The sequence below is a fragment of the Saccopteryx leptura genome, chromosome X, assembly GCF_036850995.1.
Source record: "Saccopteryx leptura isolate mSacLep1 chromosome X, mSacLep1_pri_phased_curated, whole genome shotgun sequence".
NCBI lineage: Eukaryota > Metazoa > Chordata > Mammalia > Chiroptera > Emballonuridae > Saccopteryx > Saccopteryx leptura.
The window spans coordinates 42,779,753-42,800,594 of NC_089516.1; the positions used below are offsets into that span (position 1 = coordinate 42,779,753).

A 20,842-nucleotide genomic window follows, 5' to 3' on the forward strand; every position below is an offset into this window, starting at 1 on the left:
CTATGAGCCTGTTTCTTTTTTGTTTGTTAGTTTATTTTGTTCATTAAATTCCACATATAAGTGAAATCATATAGTACTTGTCTTTCTGATTATGCTAGATGATTATGACAGCATAATCATTTCCAAAAAAAGAAGGACGTCCAATGTTTTGCAACAGATGGATAGATCTAGAGATTTTATGGAGAGCATCATTTGTAAAAGCTAACCTTTCCTTCAATGAATGGTGTTGGCACATTTGTCAATCAAAAGACCATAAATGTATGGGGTTTTTTTCTCATTTCTATTCCATTGATCTATGTGTTTAACTTATGCAAATGCCACACTATTTTGATAACTATAGCTTTATAGTTTATTTATGAAATTGGGAGATGAAAGTCCTTTAGTTTTGTTCCTTTTAAGATTGTCCTGGTTATTCTAGGTATTTTGCATTTCTATATAACTAAACTCCTATTTTTATACACAGGAAAACTTAAGCGCTCAAAGAACTTGTGGTTTTAAAGAGTCCACATAATTCTATGTTAGCCTTCTTATATTTCAAAACTCATGACCTAAAGTGGTACATTTTTGTGGCTTTACTTTAAAAATAAAAACTCATAGACACAGACAACAGTCTGATGGTTACCAGAGGGAAGGGGAGTGGGATAGGTAATGGGGGTCAAATATATGGTGACAGAAGATTTGATTTGGGGTGGTGGGCACATAATGCAACAAACATATAATTGCACACTTGAAACCTATATAATCTTATTAATCAATGTCACCCTAGTACCCTAGTATTTATTTAAATAAATAAATAAAAATAAAAATTCACAAAAATTTTAGCCAGCCTTTCTAGTTACTGTAATTCCCCTGCCTCTTCTTAGCAGAGATTGTACAATCAATAGGACCCTGTATTTTCCACCTTCACACCAAGTCTCATAATATCCTTGCTTGTCTCTTATTCTCTCCATTGGCTCCTTCTCTACAATCTACCTAATAAACTTAGCTCTAAGCTCTATAGCATTGAATTAAACGTTTGATAGACAGATCTTATAAAATTCCTCCACTTTGCCAGAAAAGTTATGATTCAAAGAGATTGCAGTATAAGAATCAAATGAATATGTTTCAAATGAAATTGATTTCAAGCAGTTGAAATCTTAAACTCCTAGTGTGGCACTTTCCAGAGTAGCTGGTGTCTACCAGCCAGCTATTCTCACAGCTTTTTATGATCATTACTTTTTGAATATTGGCTATCTCTTCCAAATTTGGGTCAATTTCAGCAGCAAAGAAAACATATAAATGGGATGCTGAACCTTCAAGGGGGCCCAGGAAACCATTTCAGCAGGTATTTGAATGAGAATACCAGTTACACTATTCTAGAATCCCCTCTTATGTCCAGTAATCATTCAATATGATTCTGCTATACATGAAGGCTCTTGAGGAATAAAATGGCATCCCCTTTTGCTTTTTCTCATCGATTTATCTTTTTTTTGTAACAGAGACAGAGAGAGGGACAGAGAGGGACAGACAGACAAGAAGTAAGAGAAATGAGAAGCATCAATTCTTCATTGTGGCACCTTAGTTGTTCATTGAATGCTTTATCATATGTGCCTTGACCAGGGAGCTACAGCAGACTGACTGGCCTCTTGCTCAAGCCATTGACCTTGGGTTTAAGCTGGTGAGCTATGTTCAAACCAGATGAGCCCATGCTCAAGCCGGCAACCTCGGAGTTTCAAACCTGGGTCCCCTGCATCTCAGTCAGATGCTCTATCCACTGCGCCACTGCCTGGTCAGGCCATTTATCTTTATATTATTTACCCTGTGACTACCTTTCTCTATTTTTATCTCCCTGTAGTAGCCGCCTTAAGAACAAGATGTGGTATGGTCTTTTGGGAAGCAAGGAACTTTTGCAGCGCTCTTACAAGAAACTGGAAGAACGAGTGCACCTGGAGGTTAGTAGAAAACAGGGTAATTCTTCCTGGGCATAGAAAAAAGAAATCCTGTGACCTTGGGAATCAACTTTTCCTTATATTCTTGGTTCTTCCCAAGCTTTAAATTTGATCCTCACTCACAGTTCATGGGAGAAAGGCATGAAGTTAGATTTCTATTTTACGGATAAGAAAATTAAAGCACAAAGAGAGGACAGAGCCCTTCCCCGATTTCTGTAAATGTCCTTCCACATTTATATCTTTCAGTGTGATGGAGAAGCCATCTCTTTGCCAAACCTGCAAGGCATTGTAGTGCTCAACATTACCAGCTATGCCGGAGGCATCAACTTCTGGGGAAGCAGCACAGCAACCATGGTAAGTATGGAAAAAGGAACAGGGAAGGAGAAGGGTTTGGTCCTTCTAAAGTCTCTCAGAAAGAAGAGCTGGACTGACTAGAGTAGAAAGTAGACAATGAGGGCAAGAGGAGCTGTGTTGGGAACCTTTTTTAGTGACAGCTGTATAAGCAGTTTTTTTAAAAAAGGCAATTAGCGCCTGACCAGGCAGTGATGCAGTGGATGATAGAGCATTGGACTGTGATGTGGAGGACCCAGGTTTGAAACCCTAAAGTTGCCTGCTTGAGCACAGGGGTCACTGGCTTGAGTGTGGGATCATAGACATAACCCCATGGTCATTGGCTTGAGCCCAAAGGTCACTGGCTTGAAGCCCAAGGTTACTGGCTTGAGCAAAGGGTCACTTGCTCTGCTGTGGTCTCCTGGCCAAGGCACATGAGAAAGCAATCACTGAACAACTAAGCAGCTGCAATGAAGAATTGATGCTTCTCATCTCTCTCCCTTCTTGTCTGTCTGTTCCTATGTCTCTCTCTTTGACTCTCTCTGTCTCTGTCCAAAAAAAGGCAATTAGCATTTCAGAGCACAGAAAAGAAGAATCAACTAAAGATCTCAGGATCAGATCAATTCCTAGCTGTTGCCTAGACTTTGAATGTTTCATTCCTCAGGTCTGACAGATCCTTGAATGGTTAGTCAGGCCATTCTCTTTTCTCTAAGGAGGTCTGTCTATAAAATCTTGTGTGGGAAATCAACCATGACTCTTTTCCTCTGAGCTCACCCAAGAAGCCCATAAGGCCAATGGGACTGGCCCTGGGCAGTTATGATGCTAGACTGGACAGGGATGGGACCATGTCAGAGCTCTGATCTCAAAAGGAACTAAGAGTTATGATATCAGGGCCCTTTTCCCAGATTGGCTCCCTGACATCATCTTTTCCCTTTTGATATAAATTACTCTACTCTTCGTGAGTTAGAAAAATGCTTAGTAGGAAGCTTTAAAGCAGGGGTCCCCAAACTACGGCCTGCGGGCTGCATGCAGCCCCCTGAGGCCATTTATCCGGCCCCCACCACACTTCCGGAAGGGGCACCTCTTTCATTGGTGGTCAGTGAGAGGAGCATATTCCCCATTGAAATACTGGTCAGTTTGTTGATTTAAATTTACTTGTTCTTTATTTTAAATATTGTATTTGTTCCCGTTTTGTTTTTTTACTTTAAAATAAGATATGTGCAGTGTGCATAGGGATTTGTTCATAGTTTTTTTATAGTCCAGCCCTCCAATGGTCTGAGTGACAGTGAACTGGCCCCCTGTGTAAAAAGTTTGGGGACCCCTGCTTTAAAGCATACCTGCTTGTGGTAGACAAGGTATGGTTTCTCAAAAGGATATGTGAAAGGGTTCTTCTTCCTCAGGAATATGAAGCTCCTGCAATAGATGATGGGAAGCTGGAGGTGGTGGCAATCTTTGGTTCCATACAAATGGCAATGTCCCGTATCATCAATCTGCATCATCATCGCATCGCCCAGGTAGGCAGGGACTGTGTGGCCACCAAAATGGGACTGAGCTCTGTGGCTACAACCCACGATATGAAGTTTTCCCAAGAATTAACTGGGTATAAGAATGTCAGGATGGAGGGATGGGCTTATCTGGTGGACAGCAGGGTACTGGCTAAGGTTGCCAACTGAGGTGGTAGGGACTGAAGGAGCAAAAAGCCCATAGGTAGCACCTGTTTCATCTCTAAGATAGTCGGGTTACAGCCTTGCTAGTCTTGCTTCAGATACACATTATAGCCATGACTGTGGGATTATCAGATTGGTCTACAGTAGTTGCCTCATTTTTCTGCACCATTCTTCCTCCTCTTCTCTGGCAGTGCCGTGAAGTCATGATAACCATTGATGGTGAAGAAGGTATCCCAGTGCAAGTAGATGGTGAGGCTTGGGTTCAGAGACCAGGCCTTATCAAGATTAGATACAAGAATGCTGCCCAGATGCTGACAAGAAATCTGGTAAGAAATGAAAGGTTTGTCCTGGGATCCTAAATTGTCTCATCTACAACATTTCCTGAGTACTGAATAATTCCAGACAAGCAGAATTCCTCAAAGGGATGTTTGCTGGCTACTTGCATCAAAGTTGCCTTGGCTGCTTGTTAGAACTGCACATTTCTGGGGCCTACACAAAGACCCAGTGAATCAGAATGAGGATGGGTAGTTCATAGAAACTTGCATTTGTAAAGAAGCCCCTTGAAACATTATTTTTCATTTTTTTATCGAGAAAATTAAATGCAATGGGGTGACACTGGTGAATAACAGTACATAGATTTCAAGTAAACATTTCTGTAGCATTTGACTGTTGACTGTGTTGTGTGCCCATCACTCCAAGTCAAATCATTTTCGTCATCATATTTGTCCATCTTTACTCCACCCACCCACCCCCATTCTTCCTAGTAACCACTTCCATTTTATCTATATCCATACATCTCAGTTTTATACCCCACCAATGTGTGAAATCATATAGTTTTTAGCTTTTTCTGATTTATTTATTTCACTCAATATAATGTTCTCAAGGTCCTTCCATGTCATAAATTGTGATATGTCATCTTTTCTTATGACTGAGTAGTATTCCATTGTATATATGTACCACTTCTTCTTTATCCAGTCCTCTATTGAGAGACACTTTGGTTGTTTCCATGTCTTGGTCACAGTGAATAAAGCTGCAATAAACATGAGATTGCATGTGTCTTTCCATACTAATATTTTGGGTAGATATCCAGTAGAGGATTGCTGGCTCATATGGTACTTCTATTCTTAGTTTTTTGGGTTCTACCATACTTTCTTCCATAATGGCTGTACCATTTTTTATTCCCACTAACAGTGAATGAGGGTTCCTTTTTCTCCACTACCTCTCCATTGCTTGTCTAATTGTTAAAAGCTGATCTAACAGGTATGAAGTGGTATCTCATTGTGGTTTTGATTTGCATTTCTCTAATACCTAGCAATGATGAGCACCTTTTCATATATCTATTTGTACTTTGTATGTCTTCATTGGAGAAGTGTCTGTTCAGGTCCTCTTCTTATTTTTTAACTGGATTGTTTGCTCATTTGTTGCTGAGCTTTCTGAGCACTTGATATATTTTGGAGATGTGTTTGCAAGAGTCATCTCCCATTTGGTTGGCTGCCTTTTTGTTTTATTCTAGATTTTTTTTATTGTGAAGAAGCTTTTTAGTTTAATATAGTCCCATTCTTTTATTGTTGCCTTTACTTCCCTTGCCTTTATTTTATTTATTTATTTTTTACAGAGACAGAGAGAGTCAGAGAGAGGGACAGATAGGGACAGACAGGCAGGAACAAAGAGAGATGAGAAGCATCAATCATCCGTTTTTCGTTGTGACACCTTAGTTGTTCATTGATTGCTTTCTCATATGTGCCTTGACCGTGGGCCTTCAGCAGACTGAGTAACTCCTTGCTCAAGCCAGCGACCTTGGGTCCAAGCTGGTGAGCTTTGCTCAAACCAGATGAGCCCATGCTCAAACTAGCGACCTCGAGGTCTCGAACCTGGGTCTTCGGCATCCCAGTTCGATGCTCTATTCACTGCGCCACCACTAATCAGGCAACTTCTCTTGCCTTTAAGGTTCAATTCATAAAGTGTTTTCTACAGCCAAGGTCCATCAGCTCAGTACCTATGGTTTTTTCTATGTAATTTATAGTTTCAGGTCTTATATTTAGATCTTTGGTCCATTTTGAATTTTTTGTGCAGAGTGATAAACTGTTGTGAAGTTTCATTCTGTTGCATGTGGCTTTCCCATTTTCCCAGCACCATTTATTGAAGAGGCTTTCTTTTCTCCATTGTGTTTTTTGGCTCCTTTGTCAAAGATGATTTGTCTGTATGTATGTGTGTGTGTGTGTGTGTATATATATATATATATATATATATATATATATATATATATATATATATATATATGTGTGTGTGTGTGTGTGTGTGTGTGTGTGTGTGTGTGTGTGTGTGTGTGGTTTTATTTCTGGGCTCTTGATTCTGTTCCATTGGACTGTATGTTGGTTTTTCTTCCAATACCATGCTGTTTTGATTATCATGGTTCAGTAGTATAACTTGAAATCAGGTTATATATACATTTTACCAGTAAAGAAAATGAGTACTAGAGAAGTTATATAATTTGGTAAAGGCCTTACAGCCTGTAAATGATAGAAGGATGATTCCAAATTAAATTAAATATTTTTGGCTCTAAAATCTATCATAATATAGTGCTTAGATTTTGCAAAGAAGGGAGCATGAAAGGTGCCCCACTGTCTTATTGATGTTAGTGCCCTCAAATAGGAATTTCTGGAAAGCAGGCATCTATCTGATTGAATCATATTGTCCCAAGACTCAGCATAGTAACAATAGCAGCAAAAACTAAAAAGTGCCTGGTACAGAAGATATATTTAAGAAAACAATGGATAAGTATATAGGTGTATAGGTGGGTGTATGAGGGAATGAATGGGGTCCTGTTTTTCCTTTACCCACTATACCCAGAAATATCAGACTCAAACAAATCTGTCACATGCCTTCTTAACTACAGCAATCATTAGGATCTGCCACTGTGTTTATCTCCAGGACTTTGAAAACTCAATGAAAAGGTGGGAGTGCAAGCATACTGAAATTCAAGCTGCCTCTCAACCTCAGTTGGATTCCAAGGAATCTCAAGATAACCTCTCTGAGGAGGAGTCTTCCCAGATGCAGCATTTAGTTCAGCTTGCAGAAAACCTCATCAGCAGGTAAGTGGAACTAGCCCAACACAGGCCTGAGAATCCTAACAAGGGAGAGGAAGAGCCAATTGTGTCAATTAGCTACTGGGGAACTTGGTCTCAGAAAGGAATCTTACTCAAACCTCTAAAGATCAGCAGAAACCCTAAAGTCCAGACAGGAAATGGTCTTTGTGCTCAGCAATAAGCCAGCTTAGACCTTTCCAATTAGACCCAGAGACGAATGTTGATTTTTTCCTGCTTCCCCAGACCCAACAGGACTCATCCTTGTACTGGTCTTCACTCTCCAGAATCACTCAGTATCTAATACAGGTGAGATAAGAAAGGACAAAGGTGAATACCTAGAGTAGAAATTTTTTTAGCACAGGTGGCTACCTAGAGAAAAATAGAGATAGCAGGATGGTACCAATTTGGATAACCAAGGCTTTCTATTCTTATTCTAACCCTCACCAGCACCCCAGGCCAGAAGTTCTTCAGAACTCCAGACTCATCTATTTGTCTTTATTTTATTACAGACTTACTAACCTGAGCAAGGTCCACCAACATGTATCTGTTCTTATGGATTCTGTAAACGACAGCATCAACATCCTGAAAGATGTATTTTATGGCCAAGACAGTGGTAATGAGGTAGTTGCAGCTTCCTGTACTCCCGTTGAGGTAATGGGGCAAGGGAAAGATGAAGGAAGTAGTAAAACTAAATAGGAAATGGGATGAAAAGGAAAGAAGCAGAGCCGTAGGCTGCATGGAGAAACTGGGCAAATGATATATCAAGAAACTGATGGATAGAGTGGAAGGGAAAATAAGTATTCCTTGGCTGTTATAGGTCCAGAGTGGCTGATAGGAGAATCCCATAGCATATTTCATCATCTGAGAGCTAGCCCTGATAGCCACCTACCACACTAGTGTAGATGAGAAATGGCAAGTCAATGGACAAAAACTTGGCCTTGACCCTTCCTCATCCCAGGTAACCTGTTAAGGTAATACCTGTCACTGAAACCTGAGATTTAGGCTGTCTTAATTTCCCTCTTGATAAATAGGTCTAGATTAGAATATGTGATGTTAAATGTGCTATCCCATGACTTTACCCACTGCCAGATATTTAAGGGATGCTTTTAAAAAGTAGTTTTAGTGCTGAGCAAAGGATACAAAAGGGCCACATGCAGGGTCAGGACCTCCTAAAATTTGGGTTACCTACTTATTTGGGGCCAGATCTTAGTTGGAGGAGGTCTGGAGCTCAAGGCCTGGAGTTTCAAGAAGAGAGATGGTTGGGCCTAATTTTACCTACCATAAGAAAGGTAGTGTTAGCCCAGTGGCAACAAGTAGCATTCAATTTACTCTCTGGTTTGCATATTTCTTATTCCCATAGTATTCAATCAATGATGCCAAATGCCAAGTTGTACTGCCCCCTTTATAGGATACACCAATACAGCTATAATAGTTGACAGCTGACATCAGTTCTGATTGGTTGGTGACCATGCTATATTAGTTATATTGTATATATATTTTTAAATCAAGTGAGAGGCAGGGAGGTGGAGAGACAGACTCCCACGTGTGCCCCAACCAGGATCCACTTGGCAACCCCTGTCTGGGGTTGATGTTCTTCCCATCTGAAGCCACTGCTCTGTTGCTCAGCAACTGAGCTATTTTAGCACCTGAAGCAAGGCCATGGAACCATCCTCAGTGCCTGGGGCTAACTTTCTCATTCTAGCCATGGCAACAGGAGATGGGGTGGTGGAGAAACAGATGAGCGCTTCTCCTGTGTGTCCTGACCGGGAGTTGAACCCGGGACTTCCACAGACCAAGCTGATGCTTTACTACAGAGCTAACTGTCCAGGGCTTAGTTGTATTATATTTTGAATGACTTTTTTACCTACAGCCATATCCTACTAGTCTGCTCCTCCCTTCCCACAGAGAAGTCAGTTGCTGCATGCTTATTAACCAAAAACATCTTTGACTTTGTCCTTTACCTTCCTTTCTTTTCCATTCTTCTCCTCTTAGACTTTAAGCAGAAATGATGCAATAGATGTTACATTTAGTCTTAAAAGGCTCTACGATGACACCAAAGCTTTCCTGGATGAAAACTTGGTAAGTGGAGGGGGATGGAACAAGGGAGGGCAAAGTATCCCATCTGAAGATGGTCATGATCTATGCTTACTTTTCGGGAATTGGAAGATACATAGGATCATCTTAACCAGGTGCTTTTCTGGCAGTCCCTGCTGTGTCATCCTCACCCAGGATTTTCACTGATCACTTCATAGATTACATAAATCCATAGGGACTACCATATCCTTGAAGAAAAATCTCCCCCTCTTCTTTGGCAATGTCTTCTGGGTCCAGGCCAATCAAAAGTAAGTTGTTCTCATACCTAAAACAGCTACAGTAGAAAAAGGCAAGTTTTTTCAAACTGTTCTCTATCTCCCAAGTGTCCACATGCTTCTCTCATCATGTGGCAAGATAGTATGGAATAGCAGCAAAAGTTGGGAGACCTAAGGTTCAAATCCCAAATCTGGTACTTACCAGATATATTACTTTCCTAAGGCTGCTAAAACAAAGTACTAAACTCTAGGTGACCTAAAACAACAGAAATTTATTGTCTCATAGTTCTATAGGAATAGAAGCTTGAAACCAAGGTGTCACCAGGGCCATATTCCCTCTGAAACCTGTAAGAGAATCATTCCTTGCCTCTTCCAAGCTTCTAGTGATTTGCTGGCAATCTTTTGTCATTCCTTATCTTGTAGATGCATTATTCCGATCCTCCATCTTCACAGTGTTCTTCCTGTGTCTTCCTGTCTTCAAATGGCCATCTTCTTATAAGAATACCAGTCATAATGGATTATGGACCCACCCTACTTTAGTATAACCTCATCTTGAAAACCAATTACATCAGCAATGACCCTGTTGCTAAATAAGGCCACATTCTGAGACGCTGGGGTTAGAATTTCAACATAACTCTTTTGTGATGGGGGAGAGGGGACACTATTGAATCCATTACACTAGGTATATGAAATAATTTCACCTTTCTGGATCTCAGTTTCCATATCTACAAAATAGAAATGGTAATCCCAACTTTTCCAGGTTGTTGTAGGGATTAAACCAACTATTGTATATTAAGTGTCAAGCTCTGCTTGGCACATAGTAGAGCTTGATAGGTGGTGAATTTTATTAGCATTAGGGAAAACAGACTGAGGTTCAGTTTTGGAGCTATGAGAATAGTTGTGCATTTCTCAGAAGGCAAATCTCATAGATACACCTGGTGAGTGTGCCCTGATGAGTCAACTGATCATGGCCACCCCATTTTCGGGTTGCCTGTTAAGGCCATGAGGCAGATGCTGCTCTTGTTTGTCATCCAATTATGTTTTATTTGAAGAGGGGTTTCTGAGTTGATATCCCAAGAAGTGTATGTGCTTCCCCTTTTCCATTTCCCATCTAATTGGCACACTGCACAGGCAGCGGGGTACCTAAGTCAGTCAGGTCAAGATGTCCCCGCATCTGAACCCCAAGCTAGAGTCTTTCCTTAGGCAATAGCATTAGAAATACCTTCTCTATATAGGCATAACTCAATGACCTGCCAGTTTGGGCAGCAGGAAACATGGGAACTTGTACTTTCATTGCCACTCAAGCTTTCTTGAGGATCATGGCATGAATATTGGATCCTGCCAGCCAACAACCCAAATTGAGCCCATACCATGTTTAACATAAGACCTGATAAGGACCCAAACACACATACACACAACCAAATGAAACCATAGGTCAGGCAGCAGCTAACTAATAATGACCAAGTAGCTCCAGAAAAGATGGCCAAATATCTCCAGAAAGGCTATGTCATAGAGGTGGCATGGAGATAAGGCTTATTTCATTTGGGTGTTGTTATTCCTCCCCTTGAGGAAGGACAGTACAGAGCTCTGTGTTGGCAGGAGGATATAGATTTATGATGAAGTAAATTCCACTTTCCTTTTTGGCAACCTCAGTTGTGCTATGGCTAGTGATGTGTTGGGACAGGAACCAAGAAATAAGCAACAAAGTCCTAGGACTAAGTCAGTCTGCATATTTATTTCAGAGAAGAGCCCCAGACAAGGTTTATACTAGAAACAAAAGGACAGAAAAATAGAGCACAAGACTCAGGCCCACCCACCTACTATTTTTCAGAGCCTGAGTCTCCAGATGCCAAAATAAGATGTCATTATAAAGCCATTTTATTCCTTTCTTATTATGATTAGGAATCATTTTACAAGGCCACAAATTCCTCTTTTTTTCTATGCCTTTGGGTTTGGCTTCAAACACCATTTGAACATTGCTGTTAAGTATGCCCCTAAGAACTCCTTGCTCCTTCTCCGTTTACCTTTAAGTGATGGCCATTTCTACCTGATCCCACAGCCATGCGTACACAAATGTCCTGTGCATCTGGGCTACTCTTTACTGTCCTAAATCATTATCTGTAAAACAAAATCAAGAGATTTTCTGTCAGCACTGGCTTGTTTCTCTCTCATATCCCATCCTGACTGCCCATAACCTTCAACCCCATCCCCCACCCATTCACTTGCCACCCATTTGTGACAGTTGGCAGCATTCCACTTATGGCTAGAACATCAAGTGGCCAATGCACAGCAAGAAGCCACATAAGGGCCAGGTTGAAAATGGAGTGCATGTCAGCAAGGGAGAGGTGAGGCCAAATTAGGTGGGCTGGAAAACATTTTCAGGTTGAAAACATCAGCATATATCCCATACTCCCAGCCCACTATTTACTGGAACATGAACAATCTCACCTATGTTGCTGGTTTAGAACTTAGTTTGCCTGAGTTGGAGATGGTTCCAGAAGAATCCATTTTAAGCCTCCCATGGACTGAACATAGTTCATTCAGCAGGTGCCAGTGGTTACTAGGAAATACTTAAGCTATGTTTCTTGAACTTGTGAGACAAGCCATCTGGAACTCACTTCTTACTAAGAGTGAATAGACAGGAGCTAAAGCATATCCTAAAGAGGCAGGGTCTTCTTTTCTTCCAGGAAGGGGAATTGAATCAATCTCTCTCTCTCTAGGTCTCTACTTGTTTCACAAAGCAGCCTTTAAATTACAGTAACTATGTAATAAAAATTCCCCAGCACCAGTCACTCCACATATTCTTTATGGCACTGTGTGGTATAAAGGATAAGCTATAGAGTTAAACAGGCCTGGGTTCTGCTTAGCCATGTGATTGTGAACACTAAATTTCTTTAACTCTGTTTTCTCATCTATAAAATGAGAACAATAGTACTTTGCAAGCTATTGAAAACTTATTGGAAAGATGAAATAAAATCATGAATGCACAGTGCCTGGCACAGTATGTGCTCAAAAATTGGTAGCTGTTATTTACAGACCCTTGTCCTGAACTCTAAACTGTAACGGTATAACTCAGTGTTAATTGACTCTGGTCAAAGGCCTTTCTACTTACTAAACTGTGAGCATGCCCAGCCCTAAGGAAAGCCCCACCATCTTGTGGTTTGGGGGGTCTCCCTATTGAGAAAGAAAAGAGCTCACTACATGCTTCCATGACAATAAGGCCAAAGGAAATGAAAGTTGGTATCCTGTGATCTCATGGCCACTAGAAGGGAATAGGAGTGAGGGTGGGGGAAAGAGCTTCTGAAGGCAGGGTGCTAGGCATTGGACATCCACTCTTCTTCTTGTCTTCACCAGATGAGAAATGCTGAGGATGAAGCCACACTGCAAACTTTCCTGGATGCCATGAATGAGGCGTTTGAAAAGCTATCTGAGATCAACTGGATGAATTCAGTCCTTGTTCCAGAGGTCGGTGACCTGGGGATTGGGAAATAGAGGGGAAGAGATATTATTTCTTGGTGTCCTACCTTCTAGTGTGGGCAAGGACAGTGACTGATGTAGCAAAGGGAGTCCAGTAGTGGCTTTTAGCTTGAGCTTAGTAGAGAGAGCCTCCTCCTCCCACTTCCTTATCTTAAGTAGACAGGACAAGACAGAAAGCACATTGAAAAATTAGATGACCATGGAAAAGTAACCAGAAAGAAGAATTAATATGTGGCAGGAGATGATTGGGAAATAATAAGCAAGTTTACATTTTTTCTGTGCTAATCTAGCCACAATTTCCCCTCCCTGCTCAGGACTGCTGCCAGAACTAAATTTCATCAGGTACATAACTTTGTGACCATACCAGTTGTTGATATCCAACCTCTGTTCTAAGAGATTGGTTCCCAGACCTTAGTGGTAGTTAAATCTTTCAAATATCACTTCCCCATGCTTATTGTTCCTTTCCCTCTGGGAGCATGGAAGGCTCTCCATTGACTTCCCCTAGCAGATGTGTGGCTGAAAAGCAAATCAATCATACCAATAGTGGTTACAACATAGTTGTAGGGACATCATCATTTTTGGACAGCTCTGAGTACTTTATTGAGATAAAAATATTCCTTTTTAATAAATCAAATGACCCTGAAATATCTACCTAGCACTAGGTAAATTACTCTCTTTATGATTTGACAGGGTTTTCCTTTAAATTTCCCCATCATGGAATGGCTCATTTCAAACTGTAGGAATCCTTGGCTCCCTACTCATTATACTCATTTCTGACTTCATACACCAATTATGTGCATGTTGTGAGCAAGCCACACATGCATATTTGGACTAGTGCAGTAATCAGACTACCATTTAAGAGAAAAAGTTATAAAAAACTTCAGGTCATAAACAATTTAATAACTTTCTCATATGCCTTTGCTGATGACTTTTCTGCTCCTGATCAGTAGCCCTCTAGAAAGGGAAAACATGCTGTCATGCAAAAAAGGAAGCAAACTCTTGTAACATCCTATTTTCTTATTACACAGTGCAGCTATTATCTCACCAAGTTCCTAAACTAAGCAACTAAACTGGATACTGAGAGAAATTAGAAAAATTGTCCATGGTCTAAGGTCTCAGTATATGAGTCGGCCTGGCCTGGGGCATAAAATCTCTTTTCTGGGTTTCAGTATTACCATAAAGATGAAGGCTCTAAAGAAGGCAAAGTGGATTTAAAAAAATCCAGGAAGATGTTGCTTATTCACATGACACTAAACATGCTCACCTTAAGGCCACAAAAGAGTCAGATTCACTTTGGCAGGAAAAGCAGGATGCAAGTCAGTTATTCACTGGGCTTTCCAAGGCTTTGACTAAGGGGCAAGGTCATGTTCACTTCCTTTAAGTTTCCTCGCAAAGGCAGTACTAAAGGTCCTTTACATAGCCTACAGGAGAGGGTAACTGGGAACCAGAGCAGGAAGAGGACAGATTTATACTCTTCTTCTAATGGAAAAATCAGAGGCATACATAACATTGAATATAAGAAAATCCCAAAGTTTCTTGGAATGTGCTTGGCTGGACTTTCTGGCAACAAAGTTAACTTTGGAATAATGTTTTACTAAGACCAGAAGTAAAACAAGCACACTTTAGCAGAAGCAAGAGGACTGAGAGGCTAAGCTGGAACTGAAGAGCTTTAATGATCTATACAGCAGAGAACCCACATTTATAATTAAGAGCTATTTGTAGAGAACCTTCTTTACATTCCAGACAGGAAACCAGGTGGCCTGCAAGACAGGTTCTTCCTTATAGCAAGGTATTTGGCCAAGGGGATAAGTTGGGGCTGACCAAACCATATGTCTGAAGAAAGAGGTGATTGTTTTCCTAATTCATGCAGAGGTACCACATGAGCCAGCAGTGGCCCTAGCGATTTCACTGTATAATAATTAGCTTCATTGTATCTCTCTGAGTCACTGTTTCCTCATTTCTATAATAAGGGTAATAATAGCCACCTAAGGTTTTTGAGGGGCTTATATGAGAGCATATATTAAAGTATATAGAAAAGCACCTGCTAAAGAGTAGGATCTTGGTAAGAAACAGCTGCCTTCCTAGGGCATGGGACTAGTGATTAAGGGTATCTCCCACACCTGGATAGATAGCAGATCTACCTGCTTTATGCATCCATCCTTATTCATCATCTTACCAGGCTTACAGGAATTGTTTCTGAATGTTAGGCAACTAACATTTTGATCTTCCTCTTGCTCTGGTGTCCTAGGAAAAGTCTTCAGACACTGACAGTAGAAGCCTCAGATTGAAAGTTAAGTTCCCCAAATTAAGGAAAAAGAAGCTAGAAGAGGAAGACAAGCCTAAATCAGGCCAAGAAGTCCAGGGTTTTATTGGTAAGTCTGCCCCACAGGGATGGGGGTCATGAAGACCTCCCCATCAGCTCTAGTACCTCTCAGGGACCTGAAGCAATCTCTCTCCCAGCCAAATACAATGACAAGATTTTAGTCCTGCTCTAGAAAACAGTATTATTTGAGATGGGTTGCGAATGTCAGTGCTGGGCACCGACAGGGTCAGGAACAGGTTTTATGACCTAGCTAAACATTTATATTCCCTGTTATAGTAAGTCCCTGAAAATACAAAATTTCAATGTTGCATTATTTGAATTTTGGTTCCATTCCATCTTCAAAATTGGACTTACGCATTATTGATATGTTACTGGGCCTAAAAAGAAATTTCTCTTAGAGTTGTCAGTTATGCCAATTCTAATGTCAATGGTCTCTCCTAAATTTGGGGCCCAGACAACTTGGAAGGTTGAGAGAGATAGCAACAGTGAACATGGAGGAGGGGCAGAAGGGACGGAGGGTGTTCATTTGTTTTGTTTTTGAGGAAGTAGAAGTTCGCATAAATACCCAGGGAGAATCTCCTGGAGCAGACTGCGTTTTCTAAAGTTTGGTCCAAGGTGTTTGATTCCGTGAGAATCTGCCAATTGGGAGACAACAATATTTGAGAGTCTGAAGTTCCATGGATTTTCAGGTTCTGAGAACTTTTCCCATTTGTGTTCGATTCACATGGTGTCAGCTAGTTTTCTTGGATGGCTCAGAGATGGTTGGTACATTAGAAACAAATGAGTCTGTCTCCTAACAGATTTTTTATTTGTTCTCTTTAGGATCCATACATTTAGGCATCTGGCAATGTGCTAACCTCATTATAATTATTTTCTCTCTGAAGGAAAACTGTGGCATCGCAGAAATCGTGAAGATGAAGCAAAAGACCCTCCAACATCAAGATCTCAACTGTAGACCCTGAAAGCTGAAAGGAGAGCTTACAACATTTAGAATTCTACTCAAAATATTCTCAAAACCTCAATATAGGCTAGACTAAATTATTTCAGAACAAATATGAACACCACTAAGAAAGATCCTCAATTTTTTATACTAGTACCCTTTTCCTGGAATCAATCAGTTCACCTTAGAGGTTTACATAATCTCATTGATCAAAGATTCCCATTCGGAGTTGTCTTATTCAGTTCACCTTCTGCAACTCCAGTATTTAATTGGGAGAAGTACTTTATGAATGGCCTGGGGATCTACAAAAGATTCAAGGGAGTTCACCTCTTCAGAGAGTTTGGAAATGGTTTACTTTGACTAGCAAAAACAAAAAACAAAAAATAACTGTTGATAGTAGGGAAAGAATGAAAGAAATACTTTCAGGGAGATGAGGAGACAGGTTGGGATACCCAGGATTGGTTGTCTTTCACCCCCCAGCCCTGCCAGTTGCAAACTGCAACTTCAGTAGGTCTCTTCTAGTTGTCTTATTAAGATGAGAACAGCCTGACCAGGCGGTGGTGCAGTGGATAGAGCATCGGACTGGGATGCAGAGGACCCAGGTTCGAGACCCCGAGGTCCCCAGCTTGAGTACGGACTCATCTGGTTTGAGCAAAGCTCACCAGCTTGGACCCAAGGTTGCTGGCTCGAGCAAGGGGTTACTCAGTCTGCTGAAGGCTCATGGTCAAGGCACATATGAGAAAGCAATCAACAAAAAACTAATAATTGATGCTTCTCATCTCTGTCTGTTCCTGTCTGTCTGTCCCTATATATCCCTCTCTCTGACTCTCTTTCTGTCTCTGTAAAAAAAAAAAGATGAGAACAAAGTCCTGGGGGCTTGTCCATTTTCCTATTACAATGATCATGTGAAATCTTTCCTTGTAGATGTGGTGACTTCTCTCTCTACAGATTTTTTGGTTTTCCATGTGTGCATGTCTTCACACATGTCCAGGTGGTGCTCTGGTGGCTGTGTGTATCCATTGATTGGAATTCACCCCTGTGGCAACCATACAGGCTCCTTCCTACTGCCTTGATCCTAGCCTGTGTGCCTCCATGGAGTGTTTGCTACATTCTTGCTGGTTTGCTAACTCAATGTTTTGCCGCTGTGTTGCAGTATAGGTTATGTATAGAGACATAAAGATGTATATATTATATGTAATATAATATATATATTTTAAGAGCTGAGACTACAACTCAACTTCTAAGTGACCCTATAATTTATTGTGCTAACCCAGGAATCTTGCCCCACCCTGATTCTATCCCTCATCCCTATTATTATACACATATGCACACACTCATTTCTACCAACTTTCATAGTTCTTGGTGGAACTCCTAATCTTTTGGTGCATTTTCAGAGTCTTTAAAGTGGCTAGGATCTACCTATAGACCAGCTGATTCTGATGCCCCCTTAAAATTCTGAGCCAAGGCATGGAAAGAGAGCAAAATACCAATGCCCTAGAGAAGGGGCTAAACAGGAATGCTTCTTGTTTTGCTGCATTTGTCTAGGATACTATTTAAGGAACTATTCCAACCTGTGCTGTCCCCTTCTCCAATAAATGACCATATTGAACAACCAGACTTTGAGCACTCCTGAGGTAGGGAGTGCCTGACAATCAAGTAAGAGCCTGTGCCTTTCCCCACAAGTTTCATCCTGGCCTGCATCTTCTGGACAGGCTGTTGGGTTAATTCCCAAATCACCTTTGAATTTCTCATTTTATTCTTTCCTGTGAGTACAGAGCAACATTCAGAGTGACCAGAAAAAAACATGGGCCTGGTAAAATGGAGGCAAAGAGCCTCTGTTTCTCCCATGGTTCTTCCAAATTTCTCATGAAAACATACTGCCAAAATTTCTCCCAACCTCAAATAGCATTCTTTCAATGCCCATTCTCAGTCAGGCAAACCTAATCAAACTCCAGTGTCCAGAGAGCTTCTCTCTGGTTTGCCTTGTATTCCTACCCCATCCTCAACTCACACCTTTAGGCAAGCTGTCCTTCCCCCTTATCAAAAGAAATCAGAGAACTGGCCTCTCTCTACTTCTCAGACAAACTTAGCGTGCTCAATTACCTGACTCCATCCAGGCTGGTTCATTGAGGTGCACAATCCAGACTCCAAGCACTGGTTCTCAATCCTGAAATTCCGCCAGCCTATCCCACTTAAACCAGCTAGCTACCTGTTTTTCACCTCTGCAGGGATGAGGGAAAAAAAATACTAACAAAGGGATAGTCCCCAAATTTCTGATTGTTGTGTCAAACAAATTAAGAAGTTCTAGCTCTACAACTTCAGAAGAACATTAATGGAAAAAGATAAAACATTGAAAACTTGTTTAAGTATAAGCATATGTTAACTTAGTGTACATATTTGAATGAAGGTGGTGTGCTATTGCTGTGTCTTTGACTTTCTCTGCATCATTCTTTCTTCCCAAGAGGAGGTATTATATCAAATCAGCAAGGTCACCCCTGCAGCCTGACAGCTCCTCTGTGGCAGCACACATTAATGCTTGTACACACACTCACAAAATTAGGAACCAAGTTGCATTTTTCTCAGAAGAACCTTTCCCAAAATGGAAATTTTCCAAATGAGCAAATGTAAGGAAACAGAAGGAAGTTTTGGGAGAAGGTAGCCTTATCTTGACAGTACCTAAACAGGGTTCTAGCTTCTTTTTGTCACTGATTATAGTAAACTATAATAGGACTCCAACTTTTGTGCTTACTTTGCAAACTTTCCATATGCCTTTGTACACTGTAATGCTACTGTTGCTCTGTTGTGCAATCTGGATTCCCTTTCACTCACTCTGAGCCAAAATGATATTGAATGAAACCATGGATTTGAGGCTGGAATCAACTCATGAAGCAGAATTGATAGGTGATTAGGCCCAGGAGCAGGTGTGACTTGCTAAATTGCCTGTTGCCTCCTAAATTGCTTAGTTACCAGTTGCTTCCCCTACAGGAAGGCAGCTTGCTGAGCACCTGTTCTTGCATGTAGTAGTTTGCAAACAAAGCAAGGAATAGTGATCTCTTTCTTAAGGGAGTTGGCTTAGCCTCTGGATGCATAAGCTCCTGTTAGGTCTTAATTATTAACTACTTTTAGTAATACAATTGCTCGGGTGGTGGGACCAGACACCAAATACCCATCTAAGTTATGTTCACAGATGCCATTAAAAGCCAGAATTCTTGGATTTGGTTGCATCTTTGGTAGCACTTTCTGAGGTATTGATTAAATGGGCTATACCTGGCCAAAACAGTGGGTAAGGAGAACATCAAGAGACTTGGACTGCCACTAATTGCTCTAGGTATCAATACTACAGATCAGCAACTATCAGCCCTCTCTCCAAAAAGGGCCTGCACTGTGTCCAAAAGGGTAGGGGAAAAATAAGGAAGAGACTTTCAACTTAATAAATTAGGTTAATGCTTGATCAGAAGAAAAAGTTAGAATCAACATAACCTTCCCTCAGGATACAAGTAGAATAATATTAGTTTCATAAAAGGTAGAAACTAATACCAAAGCAAACAAACCCATTAGCACCATTCCATCCTGTAAAAGACCTTGATTGGCAATATGGTTTGTGGAACGGCATTTGTGTGTTTGTCTGCTAATCTCTAATCCATGTTGTTTTCTGTTCTATGTTTTATTTCTTTCTTCAGAGGCCCCTGCAAATAAGCAGCAGGGCCAGGGGCTGGTTGGGGGAGGAAGATGGGTTAGTTATGAGCTAACAAGAAAAAGCAGAAGGAAAAGATCCACAAAGTGTGCCCATTCCTTCTCCAACCCAAAATAGAACACCAGTTCTCAAAGTAAATAAAAGTTAATGGTTTTGTTTCTTAAAATACTTTAATAAATGGATAAACATAATCAACATCAGTGTCTCATCATTTACCTGAGTACGGGGGAGGGGGGAAATGAGTGGTGGTGGAAATGGCAGATGAGTTTGGGTGGTATTCAAGCTGCAAACAAGCTATATGCATGTAGGGATGGCAGGAGAGGGAGGACAGCAGAAGCACAAGCCAAGGATCTCATCAGGGTGACCATAACACTAAAAGAGCTGCCACACCCTGGCCAGTTGGCTCAGCAGTAGAGCGTCGGCCTAGCGTGCGGAGGACCCGGGTTCGATTCCCGGCCAGGGCACACAGGAGAAGCGCCCATTTGCTTCTCCACCCCTCCGCCGCGCCTTCCTCTCTGTCTCTCTCTTCCCCTCCCGCAGCCAAGGCTCCATTGGAGCAAAGATGGCCCAGGCGCTGGGGATGGCTCTGTGGCCTCTGCCCCAGGCGCTAGAGTGGCTCTGGTCGCAACATGGCAATGCCCAGGATGGGCAGAGCATCGCCCCCTGGTGGGCAGAGCGTCCGCCCCATGGTGGGCGTGCCGGGTAGATCCCGGTCGGGCGCATGCAGGAGTCTGTCTGACTATCTCTCCCTGTTTCCAGCTTCAGAAAAATGCAAAAAAAAAAAAAAAAAAAAAAAAAAAAGAGCTGCCACAAAAAGTTCTAAAATATACCTGCAACTCAGGACAATCCTGTGGAGAAATATCTGTCACTGTAATTGTTCAAGAAACCAGTTCTCTGTAGGACCCACATTTCAATGAAATGAATTAGTGTAAAGCCAGTACCCACGGCCACCATCACAGCTGCCTGCCCCATGCAGGTTCGCATTGGATTCAGACAGTCGGTAAAGAAACAACAGAGTCAAAAACTGATGGGCCATCATCTTCAATCCTAGCATGCACCCAGCGGGCAAGTAAAAACACACACTGGGC

At 41.4% G+C, this 20,842-nt stretch overlaps 1 protein-coding gene across 1 annotated transcript in view; it reads left to right on the plus strand.

Annotated features, from left to right (window-relative positions):
* The window catches only part of DGKK (diacylglycerol kinase kappa), a 193,725-nt gene extending 177,650 nt beyond the window's left edge, over positions 1-16,075 (plus strand). The window contains exons 19-28 of the mRNA XM_066357797.1: positions 1,835-1,931; positions 2,175-2,282; positions 3,659-3,772; positions 4,117-4,251; positions 6,857-7,017; positions 7,521-7,662; positions 9,004-9,090; positions 12,675-12,785; positions 15,046-15,169; positions 16,005-16,075. Of these exons, the coding sequence (XP_066213894.1) occupies positions 1,835-1,931; positions 2,175-2,282; positions 3,659-3,772; positions 4,117-4,251; positions 6,857-7,017; positions 7,521-7,662; positions 9,004-9,090; positions 12,675-12,785; positions 15,046-15,169; positions 16,005-16,075 (1,150 nt within the window). The remainder of the gene's footprint in view (positions 1-1,834; positions 1,932-2,174; positions 2,283-3,658; positions 3,773-4,116; positions 4,252-6,856; positions 7,018-7,520; positions 7,663-9,003; positions 9,091-12,674; positions 12,786-15,045; positions 15,170-16,004) is intronic.
* The last annotated feature ends 4,767 nt before the right edge of the window (positions 16,076-20,842 follow it).